The 12,261-nt window shown below is 35.9% G+C and overlaps 2 protein-coding genes across 2 annotated transcripts; both read right to left on the bottom strand.

The window, feature by feature from the left end:
- Positions 1-3,297: 3,297 nt before the first annotated feature.
- Positions 3,298-4,971, bottom strand: LOC306877885 (ictacalcin-like). The gene is made up of 3 exons (XM_079429902.1): positions 4,574-4,971; positions 3,779-3,909; positions 3,298-3,537 (listed from the first exon to the last, which is right to left on the bottom strand). Exons 1-3 carry the CDS (start codon positions 4,578-4,580, stop codon positions 3,397-3,399), a joined length of 279 nt encoding a protein of 92 aa, XP_079286028.1. The 5' UTR covers positions 4,581-4,971; the 3' UTR covers positions 3,298-3,396.
- Positions 4,972-5,778: 807 nt separating this feature from the next.
- Positions 5,779-7,573, bottom strand: LOC306877599 (ictacalcin-like). Its single transcript, XM_079429454.1, has 3 exons — positions 7,369-7,573; positions 6,293-6,423; positions 5,779-5,999 (listed from the first exon to the last, which is right to left on the bottom strand). The coding sequence occupies exons 1-3, from the start codon at positions 7,373-7,375 to the stop codon at positions 5,862-5,864; spliced, it is 276 nt and encodes a 91-aa protein (XP_079285580.1). The 5' UTR covers positions 7,376-7,573; the 3' UTR covers positions 5,779-5,861.
- Positions 7,574-12,261: the final 4,688 nt, after the last annotated feature.

Genomic DNA, 12,261 nt, shown 5'->3' with positions numbered 1-12,261 from the left:
CAGCATCATCACCTCCATCACTTTGCTTTTCAACAGCGATGTTGTGAGGAAAGCAGGTTGCTCAAAGTGAATTAATTATTATATTTATAATAAATCTTTACATTTCAACTTCCTAGCTACTCCCTATAAGCCATTTATAGCACCCTAGCACCTACGGTGGCCGAGAGAGCTCAATGTGCTTTGACATCTTCATCAATTTGACAACACATGTGCTGCAAATGCTCGCAACACAACCAAATAAAAAAACAACTGGCAAATTGGCACAGACCACATTAAAGGGTACCGCAATATGACAAACATGGCTGGAACATATTTCTCAATGTTTGCTTAATGAAAGTTTTGTTTATTTTTACCTGATCATAAAATTAATTAACCATGGTATTTGCACAACTGTGGTTAAACAAATGGTAATTAAAAAAAAGGTTAATTTTGTTGAGGTAATTTTGTTGTGGTCTGTGCTACTTGTGCATTTCTGTACTGTGTTGTGATTTACAGCGTGTTTCTTTATTTGTTTGTGTTGTGAGTATTTGCAGCACTTTTCTGTTTTTGCAGCGTGTTTCTTTATTTGTTTGTGTTGTGAACATTTGCAGCACGTTTATTCATTTGTGTTGTGATCATTTGCAGCATGTTTTTGTATTTGTTTGTGTTGTGAGCATTTGCAGCACATGTGCTGTCAAACTAATGAAGATGCTTTCTTAATTTGCTGGTGCTTTTTCTATTTGCATGTGCTTTCTGAAATTGCAGAGCGTTGAGCTCTCTCGGCCACCGTATAGCACCCTATCCCATAGACTTCTGTTGAAAAAGAATGAGATGGATATCTCTGGACCAGAAGATTGTAGAGGCATGTGGGTGGGCTTTTGGATAGGGGTTGCAAGGGCATGGCTAGACAGTTGCCAGGATGTAATATAAATTCTACTGAGAGGCTTTGTATTTCATCCATTCGCTCACTTGTTTTCATTCACTCATCGAGTGGACCATAGTAAACATATAAGGAATAGTGAATAAGGGTGAAGAGTTGAACAACTTTTGGTAAATCATAATTTTCTTTATAAAACAGATTTTTTGGTCATTCACAGTTACAGTTTTTTTTTGTTGTAAGTCTGCAACAAGACCGCAAATGCACATGAAGTGGCCTTGGAATAGCTAAACTTAAACGGATATAAATGCATCCTTCATGCATCCTTTGGAACACAGACAAAGTCTGCCATATTATTGTTGAAGTGAAAGTGCTCAAAATATATGAAAATGTAAAAGGCCATATAGCCACTGGGAGACACCCACACTCCATTTCTTTCTTTCTTTTCTTTTCTTTTTAAATTTTTTTTTTATGTGTTCTCTTGGCACAAATTAATACAATTCTCTCACAATACTGTTTTAACACAAAACATTGGCCAACTCAGGATCGGGAACAGCTTAATGAGGGAAGGTTAGAGGTTAGGACGATTCCAAGGGCATTCCGATGGCAGTCTCTACCTAACAATATTTATGATCCAGCATATGATTGCGTCAGTACCTTAACTAATAAGGAGTGGAATGTATAGTATATCCTCTGGTTTGTTTACTGGGGTGTTTGTAAGACACACTTCTTTGTAAAACTGCTTATGGTTTGCAAAAAACACAATCCAACCATAAGAACCTGGAAACCAATTTAGGCATTGTGCACGCTAGTGAAGGAGTGCGATCGCAGATCTACAATGGCCTTCATAATAAATTAATTATAATATTTCTTGAATAATTATTAATCAAAGTTACATTTATGCATGTTAGAAAATAAGTTGAATATGGCTTTAGTCTGCCTTTTTACTTTCTAAGAAGCTGCTCTCATTGTGTGTGTGATCATACCAGCTAAAGTTTAGGGCTGAGGCAACCTTGAAGTAAGATAAGTGTTTCTCTGCGTATGTGTGTTAGTATCTGTCTGAACAGGGAGATGCGGAGACAGCCCCAGGATGAAGCATTCTTCTGCCGATGTCCAGCGTATCAGATATACATCTTTGGAGAGACGTATTCCGTCTGACCTCTGATCACTTGTCAGCAAAATAGTCGTTAGAAGATATGCTTCAAGCTTGTGTCCATATGTGGACATTTTCTATGTTTAACTAGGTCTTGACCAATCAGAATTTTGATGACTTATGCCTTGACGCAATTATCAACCTCTGTTAGAGTATAATTGCTGGTGATTTTGAATTGTAAGCAGAGCGGCCTATGAGCTCTATCGCGAGTATTGAAGCTGTCTTCTGCTGATGAAACTGCAAACCATTTTTCTTCAGTAATTTTTTTTTTTAATTGATCGCATCGCTGACTCCTGGTCTTTGTTCAACACACCTGGTCCTTGGGTTTTAACTGTTTTCCCCAACACTAGTAAATAAATTTTAAAACAATATAGAGTTTTTGTTTGTTTAAAAGTGCACAAATAAAGTAAGTGACCTGAAATTCAAATGAAAAAAACTTTTACAAATTAATTCTGCAAAGATTAAGTTTGAAATTGAACATTTTATGAAGATAACAGTTCATTATTTTTGGCTCTGAGTGTCCTAGTATCATTTCTAAGATCCGTTATGAGGGTCACCACAAGATGGAGACATTTACTGGAAAATTTTATATTTTATGCACTCCAAAAGATTAATGTAGTTATTATTAATATAGGCATTTGCAACTTGTCTGATCACTTATATATGTGAACCTTATGCTTCTTACACCAAAGGAAATCTATGAAATACCCAGAAAAAAACATTATGTCTTACAAACACTGATCAAATAGAGAAACGAGTTGTTAAAACTAATAAACTTTGGTGTTAGCTTAATATTAGAACAGTTGTTGTGATCTGACGTGGCTTTTTATCATAGACTGAGGCAGAAGATGTATTTTTATAGTATTCTATACCCTTATAAAAGTTGAGTCATTTAACATTGTGTTATACATATAGCCTATACTTTATACTTATGAAAATACCTGAGATTGCATAAGCAGAAAAACTTATAACAGATAAATTATAACAGTTTATTGTCCTCATGTATATATACGCAGTATTGTATTGTATGGTATATATGGTAAATGGTGAGGTGTTGTTTTCAAGCTTCCTGCTGGCCATATATGCACTGTATAGTATGAGTTACTGTAATTTGACAATTCATTGTATATCAGTATTATGTTAGGAGTGTTGATTGTAGGTGAACGTTTCCATATGAAAATGAAGCATATAAATTTAATATATTTATAGGAATAACCTTCATGTGTATGTAAGCTGCAGCCATCACCATAAACACACATTTACAGATAAGAACACTCACTCCCACATATTGTAAGAATATAGATTTAATTCAAAACATTAAAAACCTTTATTCTTAGTTTCAGATATACCATAGCTTTACAGAGAAATCCTTTCTGTAAGGACAAGATCATTTTTTTGTGAAAAATTCATTGCAAAGCATAGTGAGGCAGGCGACCAAGGTGATGTACTCCTGAAAGTCCACAGTGCCATCTTTATTTGCATCCAGATCCTTAAATATCTTGTCCACAGCCGCCTGGTCAGTGGATTTCTTTAACATACACATAAGTGTGATCAGAGATACTGTCTGTACAATGATGCCAATTAAACAGCTCATATTTACATCAGTATCATAATGAATGCAAAATAATTCAACTTTTTAAATTGTTACTATATATATATATATATAAATAAATATGTGTGTATGTGTTTTAAAACCTAATTTTAAATTTTAAAAGAGAAATTATATTTCAACTGGTCAGTTTATGAAACAGTTTTGCAGAGCCTCTCACCCCGAGGATGTCGGCCAGCTCTGCACTGAGCAGATCCTTGAGCTCGCCTTTGCTCAGGGTGGTTTTGTCTCCCTCCTTTCCTGAGTATTTGTGAAAGGCTGCAATCAGCAAAGCCATTCCTTGCTGGATTTCTGTAAAATGATTGTGATACAAAGCAGGTGTATCATGAATAATATTAATTATAATCAAACAAAACTTATTGTTTACAACGTCCAAAATTATTGTAGTTGAGATATCAAAATATATGAAATGTCATGCCCAGCAACAATATAACACACAGAACTGGTTAAAGCCCTCTGGAGGCAAGCAGAAGGGAGAGAAGGGGTGGACCTTAACTGTCTGAAGAGTGGGAGTTTTCAGAAATGAAAAAAAAAAACCTCTAAGATTTAAGCACAACCGGATTATGGCCAACACCCTGAACATACCCTTTCATTAAGACAGAATAGAGAGACAGAAAGAAAGAAAGAGATCTACTCGATTTTGTCATTGGTCATTTAATCCACCATCAACTGCCTCCTTTTCCTGCCTCTGCCTTCTTCTCAAGACACAAACACTTAAACTATTCTACTAATCGATTACTGGCCGAAAAGCATATAACATATGTATATATATATATATATATATATATATATATATATATATATATGTATATATTTGTATACCAAACTACTCTTCAAAAAATGCCATCAATCTAAAAACTTTTGAAGCCATCAAACTTTTATAGAGCAGCAGTGAGATGCATTAGCGCATTTTAAGCAGTAAAACAATTCAGTGCAAAAATGAAAAGTCTCTTACGTGACATGATGTTTCTGGAGTTCTCGGTGAGCAAGAAGTAAAAGAAAATAGGACCGAGCGAGTGCGAAGTGAAGGAACAGACAGTGTTTTATGCAGAGAAATGCCACGCCCCCCAAATTCATGCCCTCCCACCGTTCCAACCCTTAAAACACAACCACACCTAAATTTATGTCCCTCTCTCTTACGCTTACTATGCTCTCTCTCTTATTGTTCACTCCCTAATTAAACCACAAAAAGGGGCAGGTGGAATAGATATATCTTGTCCTTGTTTAGTCCTTAACTCAGCTGGCTAAACCAGCTTCTAACCGCACACAAACAGCCAAAAAGGTTATTTCTGATTATTTACTGTGCTCCTTGTCATGGCTAACAACGCCCCTTCGCTGTTCTAAAATCACTGTAAAGCACAGCTTGGGGTTCTGCTGCTTTAATAGTCGCCAAATGAAGAGTTGAGAGCTGGATGTTCTTCATCAACGTATTGACATGACAGATGTCATCATCAAATCTTCCTAACAATATAATTTTGATCTTGCATGATGTGGCTTCTTATCATAGGTTATTCATTAATAATTTCAAACACACTTGAGATAATTTAAACACTCTAATATATACTGACATTTGAATAGAACTGGGACATGAGTCATTGAGGCACCTCTGTAATATTTCTGCAGTTTTACACAAAAAAAGGTATAAAAGCTGTCACTGAGGTGCATGGCGCATTTTCAAAAGGTACCTTATTTTCGCCCTGAAGGGTGCATATTGGTACCTTAAATGTACATATTAGTGTCTAAAGTGTACATATTAGTACCGTTCAAAAAGAGCACTGCCTAGTGACAGCTTTTGTACCTTTTTTCTGAGAGTGTATAAAGTAACTATCATGACATTTACTAGAAAAATATACATCTCTATTTCACTTATGCATGTGAGGCCCCTTTTGGTGTGGTGAGGTATTGTTTTCAAGCTTTCTGCAGGCTATATATGCACTGTGTATAGTTACTGTAATCTGTGTAATTTGACAATTCGTTGCATGTCAGTATTATGTTAGGCGTGTTGGTGAACGTTTCCATCTGAAAATGAAGCATAGTTCTAATATAGCTATAGGAATAACCTTCATGTGTATGTAAGCTGCAGCCACCAACACCATAAACACACATTTACAGATAAGAACACTCACAACCATATATTGTAAGAATACAGATACAGATTTAATTCAGAACATGAAAAACCTTTATTGTTGGTTTCAGATATACAGTACCATAGTTTTACAAGCCTTTCTGTAAGGACAAGGTTATTATTCTTGGAAAAAGTCATTGCAAATCATAGTGATGCAGGCGACCAAGGTGACGTACTCCTGGAAGTCCACCTTGTTATCTGCATTGGCATCCAGATCCTTAAATATCTTGTCCAGAGCTGCCTGGTCAGTAGTTTTCTGTAACAAACACAACATACACAAAAGTGTAATCAGATATACTGTCATTACAGTGATGAGAATTAAACGCCATATTTGCATCAGTATTAGCTCACAATGTATTTATTATGAGAATAAACACAAAATAATTGATATTTGTAATAATGTTATTATTTAATTAAAAACATTTATAAAAAGGAGCAATTTGAATACCTAATTTTGAAATAAACCATTTTTTATTAAAATGTCATAAGTAAAAGAGAAATAATTTTTCAACTGGTCAGTTTATGAAACAGTTTTGCAGAGCCTCTCACCCCGAGCATGTCGCCCATCTGTGAATTGAGCAGTTCCTTGAGCTCGCCTTTGGTCAGGGTGGTTTTGTCTCCCTCCTTTCCTGAGTACTTGTAAAAAGTATCAATCAACATAGTCATTGCTTTCTGGATTTCTGTGAAATGAGTGTGATACAAAGCAGGTGTATCATAAATAATCATATGAATAATAATAAAACAAAGCCTATTGTTTACAACGTCCAAAATTATTAGTAGTTGAGATGTCAAAAGTACAATAAATGAAATGTCATGCCCAGCAACAATATAACACACAGAACTGGTTAAAGCCCTCTGGAGGCAAGCAGAAGGGAGAGAAGGGGTGGACCTTAACTGTCTGAAGAGTGGGAGTTTTCAGAAAAGGATGGATGAAAAAATGACAGTTTTAAGAGCAAGAGAATTATGTCCAACACCCTGAACATAACCTTAAGACAGAAGAGACAGAGAGATAGAGAGATAGAGTATGTTTGTATAATATACTTATTGCTTTGCCAACATTGTGTGAGAGAGAAAGAAAGAGAGAGATTCATGTAATGGACAATGTTTTGTCAATACTGTGCAAGTCGTGCCAATAAAGCTCATTTGAATTTGAATTTGAGAGAGAGAGAGAGAGAGAGAGAGAGATTTCATTGTTCATTTCATCCACCACCAACTGCCTCACAGAACACAGAAACTCTTAGACTATTGCCTTAAACCGAATAAAATACATACTAGCCAATCAATTAACAGCCAAAAACATTTAACATATATACACCTTTAACTCGGCTTCAAAAAAATCAGAAAATGAAGGCAGGGAATGCACACATTTTTTACTCTTAAAATACAGCAGTAGTGCAGCAGTGAGATGCATTATTTAATTTTAAGCAGGAAAAAAAAAAGTGTGTTTAAAGTGTATTTAAAGCACTGAAGAATGCCTTGAGCTGAAACGTTTGTGTTTTTGTTCTACTTTTGGCCTGGTGATTAATGTAAAATAAAACGCTAAAAAGAAGACTATTTTTGTGAGTGCGGTTCATGGTTTCACATATTAAGTAAAAAAATAAAAAATAAAATAAAAAGTATCTTACGTGACATGGTGTTTCTGGAGTTCAAGGCAAGCAAGAAGTGCAGGAAATTGAGAGCCAAGAATGAGAACTGAAGGAACAGATTGAGTGTTATATGCTAATGCCACGCCCCAAATTCATCCCCTCTCACCATCCACACCCTAGACACACAAATGCACCTGCGTTAGCTTTTCTTTGTCTTACTCTGGCCTTTGCACTCTCTCTCTCCCATTGTTCATCCCCTTAAACCATTTAAACTCTTGTTGACTTAGTTATCGAGTTTGCAAAAAAAGAAAAAGGTGGGCTTGGCATCTCTTGTCACTGGAAGTCTCTAACTCAGCTGGTTAAACCAGCTCCTGACTGCACACAAACACCCACAACTTTAGACTTGAGCCTTTAGGCAAATCCACTGTCAAGACCTGCCCCGGACTCGAAGCACAAGTTGGGTGTTACTGAGAACCACTTTAGGGAACTGCATGGAATCACTGAAATATTCTATACTAAAAAAAGAGTATGCCTAACTGTGGTTATGTCAAAAACTCAGTTTGTGAAAATCATTTGAAGGCCTAATCGCTTATATATGTTTATGGATGTTTGCTGGCATACAAAACTGCTCAAGTTGAATGAGAACAGTCTTTGTCAAAACTCTGTGGTATGAATACAGGTGGGCAGCAAGTCTGCTTTTTATTTTCGTTAAGACTGCATAACATTTTAAAGTTAGTTACATAAAAATGTTTTATTTGAATCCGAAAAGTTAAACTGTAAGACTAGTTCTTCAGATCTAGTCTTAACATAGTGGCTGTATGCAATTGGCCTAGTGTCATTTTTGACATAGCTAGGGCACAATTTAAACCATTACGTAATGAAAACTCACACTGGATTTATATAATTAATCAGAAAAAAGGCCATGAAAATACTGCCTTACATTGTGTCACAATCATAATGGAACCACTTCAGCAGTCATAACCAGTCCTGCATGTTTTAAGAGTATGTTTTAAATATACGTTTGCTTTTTCTAGTCATGCATTGTTTTGTTTTTTTGTTTTTGTTTTTTAATAAAAGCTGCTTATCTGCATCAAATGTTGTGAAAGAACAAAATTGTTTGTGTGTTTGCGAGTTTTTAATGCATACCTGACATCGCAATGCTTCATAAGAAGGAAGTTTTTAACATTTTATTTTGGTTTATTAAGTCCATTTTGCAAGATCATTTTTGGTGGAGTATCATATTTGACTCTTTTCCACAGTATAAAAAACAAGATGGGGCAATACTCTCAAAAATACATCTTTTACCTAATACAAATGACCCCTAAAAGGTGCATATTAGTATCTTAAAGTGACAGTACATCCAAAAATTAAATTGAATCACTCTTATGCTGTTCTAAAGCTGTATGACTTTCTTTCTTCAGCAGAACACAAAATAAGATACAGTCATATAAAGATATCACTGCTATTGAAGCTATTGAAAAAAAAAATGCAAAAAGCTGTTTATCTGCACTACATGTTCTGGGAAAAAAAAGCCTATTTGCATGTTTGATACATGACATTGTGATGCTTAATGGGAAACTTTAGGAGTAAATAAGGTACAAATGTGTTCCTTTGATGGCACTGTCCCAGGAAAAAAAAGGATGGTACACCCTAAACAGACAGTGCACAGCCAAACAAAACTGCAGAAAATACTCTGTAAGGACAGAAACCAGAAATTCTAGATAGAAAAATATGCAAAAACGACATGCATTTTGCTTTTGAATGCCAGGTCACTAGTGGTACAGTATAAGAGGATGTGTGTAGGGTGTAAGCTAGATGTAGTTTTTATTATTAGCAACGCACTGCTGAAAAAGTGAATAAAGAAAATAGAGTGGATAAAGGAATGGTGAGTGAAGCTGAATAGTAGCAAAAGAACATGTGAAAAGCATTTAAGAGGACTAGTATTTCAGGGCCAGTGACAGAGTTGGAAATGAGAGAAGTCAGGGAGGAAAAAAAAAAAAAAAAAAAAGGGGGCGGAGGAGATGACTGGCCTCATTTAACCTCAGGCTTTATGTAATACAGTGATGGTGACTCACTCGGGTAGAATTTCAGCTTTTTTTCTCTTTTTGCCAGAGTTGCTCGGTGAACGCTAATGTTTAACTTTTTTAACTTTTATACAATTTGTTGTGCACTGTTTATTTCTCTTCCAAAAACGGACAATTCTGTCATCATTTACTTATCACAATTGCAACATTCTTTAAAATATCTTATCTTTTGTCTTCTGCAAAAGAAAGGATGTCACGCATGACGTGAGCTTGAGTAAAGCAACATTTTCACTTTTTTATCTATCCCTTCAAATGAGCGAGAAACTTTATCATGCATGCACACCTACATCTGCAGGCGCTCTCTAGAAAAAAATAAATAGTAAAAAAGCTGTCACCAGGGTAGTACACTTACAAAAGGTACAAATATTTAAAATTTTAGACACTAATATGTACCCTTAAGTTACTAATATGCACATTTAGGGGTCAATAAGGTACAAAGGTGTACTTTGTGAAAGAGTATTGCCGCAGTGTCAGATTTTGATTGTAAAATAGCAACTCTTATGCAGAAGCAGTGAGAAAACAGACAAGACCTCATGATTAAATCTCATGGACCCTGTGGCCAATTTCCTTGTGAGTCACCATCCAAAAACGTATAGGACCTCCCTGGCGCCATTTTGACCACGAGTGTTGGTTAGGATCAGCTTCAAACCCTCAGTGAAGTGGGGGGATGAGAACATGAGAGGAGAGGACATGGCGGAAATACTTGTTTTGGAGGTTTGGAGGTTGGTCTTGCGCAGATATGCTTGTTGTCTCAAAACGCATGGCACAAACATCTTGGCTCTGATTAGCCACAGTTAAACTGAGCCACATATTGTACTGTGTTGACATAGCCTGAGGAAAGAACACAAACACCATGACATACAACATGAATTTCCCTCCCTTCCCATTGCCAATGTTAAATATGGACAGCTGCGTCACTAATGAGAACTTTAAGCAAAATTGGAAAAAGATGTCAGCTTAACAGAAGACACATTCTCTCTTTTCTTATAATAATGAACATGCATTTGAGTCTTGCTGTTTTATATCATACACAACAGAACATGTAGAAACAAGTTTGTTAAAATGGATGCTAATTTGCATGATATCTAAAGCTGTCTGTAGTAATCAGGGAGATCAGGTTATCGCACAGGAAAGTTGACAAACTGCCTATTTTTCATAAAGGGCAGATTAGGTTGTGTCAAGTTGTCATATGAGTTTTAAATGTTATACATATGCAATTTATTAATTACAAAAATTTTTGGTAAAAAAAGAAGATAATTTAGTATGTTAACTATGCTTTTGCTGTTTCATGAATTCTTTTCATGTTTCCTAATTGTTTTAGTTTTAAAATATTGCTTACAAGCTTCTAATGGGCAGTTTAATGACAGCTATTGGTCAATGTGTGTTTAATGAACAAGGTTAAGGAACAAATTGCTTCCATAATAGCTTTCTGCCTAAACAAAAATCCAATGAAAAGAAAAGAGAATCTACTGTTCAAATATCTTCCAAGGGAAGCACTACACTAAGTGACTTCTTTCATCACAAGTTAATTAGAGAGAGCCTGTTTGTGACTAAGAATGTAATCTGAAACATTTCTAATACAGTCTTGTGAGTGGACGCATCAGACCATGTCACGCAGCTGAGGTTGTATGTGTGTGAGTGTGTGTGTAATGAGGCCTGGACAGGTGTGAAATTCTGGCCTTCTCTCTTTTATAATATTAAATGAATGAAGCAAGTTTTGTGTTGTGTTGATTGTGTGTGTGTGTGTGTGTGTGTAATGATGTTTCCAATAGGAAATGCTTTGTGTTTCGTTATAGCGCTTCTGTTCTTCTGTTCCCCTGAATGGAAAATCACACACCATCTTCACACTGGCCCCCACCGCTCACGTCTCTTACTTTCTCTTTGTTTCGCTATTATTCTTTCTACCTCACTCCCTTTATCTCTCTCTGTGGGCTGATAAATGTAATGTTTTCCTGATGCCAGCTTTATTTCCACTCTGGCATGGTAAACTTTAAAAAGGAAATCTTCCAGCTTTCAGCTGCTTGTTGTTGCTTTCTATATACTCTTGTGTGCTTCCAAAATGTTTTCTCTACTCTTGAGTGTGCTAGAAATGAGATTTATCTCTCAAATGAAGTAAATCCAAATTAAGTTTTGTTTAGTTGCCATTTGCACAGTGTACACTGGGTACACTGACAGCGACAGGCTGCATTACAATCAGATTGAGGTGAACAGAACAATGGGACAGAGTACATCGACACATAAGCTATATCTATGTCAAGTAAACAGGCCTAGTATCTGAATATATATCAGTTATAAAATGGAACACTCAATTAATCTATTTTTATTTATAATTTATTATTATTTAATACTTAGCCTATATTTTATAATTACACCAGAATGTCATAGAGACTGTGGCGTTGAGCCCTTTGTACTTCGTAAGCAAACCAACTTCCTTCCAAATAAGCGCTTTTCCAACTTCGAGCCAAACGGGTTTGAGCATGGTGAGAAACGGTACAACTAAAAAAACACTCCAGGCTGTTGTATGTATAAACTTTTACGGTACTTTATGATGTAATTATCCTCTAGCTTGCTCCAATGTTTTCCTTCAGAATCACGCAAAAGAAACCGTAACCGTGTCAACTGAACATTATGGCACGGTTTCACAATGAAAACCATTTGACACTATGGTGATAAAGAATATTAAATAACATGCCATTCAACTGGATATGTTCCCCTGCAACCCACCATCCAATCTAACCCCCAAACTAATTAAATGATCACATTTCACCAATTTTATCTAAAAAGCTGTCAAAGCAGTTCAGACTCAAAACACACTATTAAGAGAACAGCCAAAAGAATTGTGTGTGTG

The sequence above is a fragment of the Barbus barbus genome, assembly GCF_936440315.1.
Source record: "Barbus barbus genome assembly, chromosome: 12".
NCBI classification, from domain to species: Eukaryota; Metazoa; Chordata; class Actinopteri; order Cypriniformes; family Cyprinidae; genus Barbus; species Barbus barbus.
The sequence above is the reverse complement of the archived record's forward strand: the minus strand, read 5'-3'. Positions and strand labels throughout refer to the sequence as shown.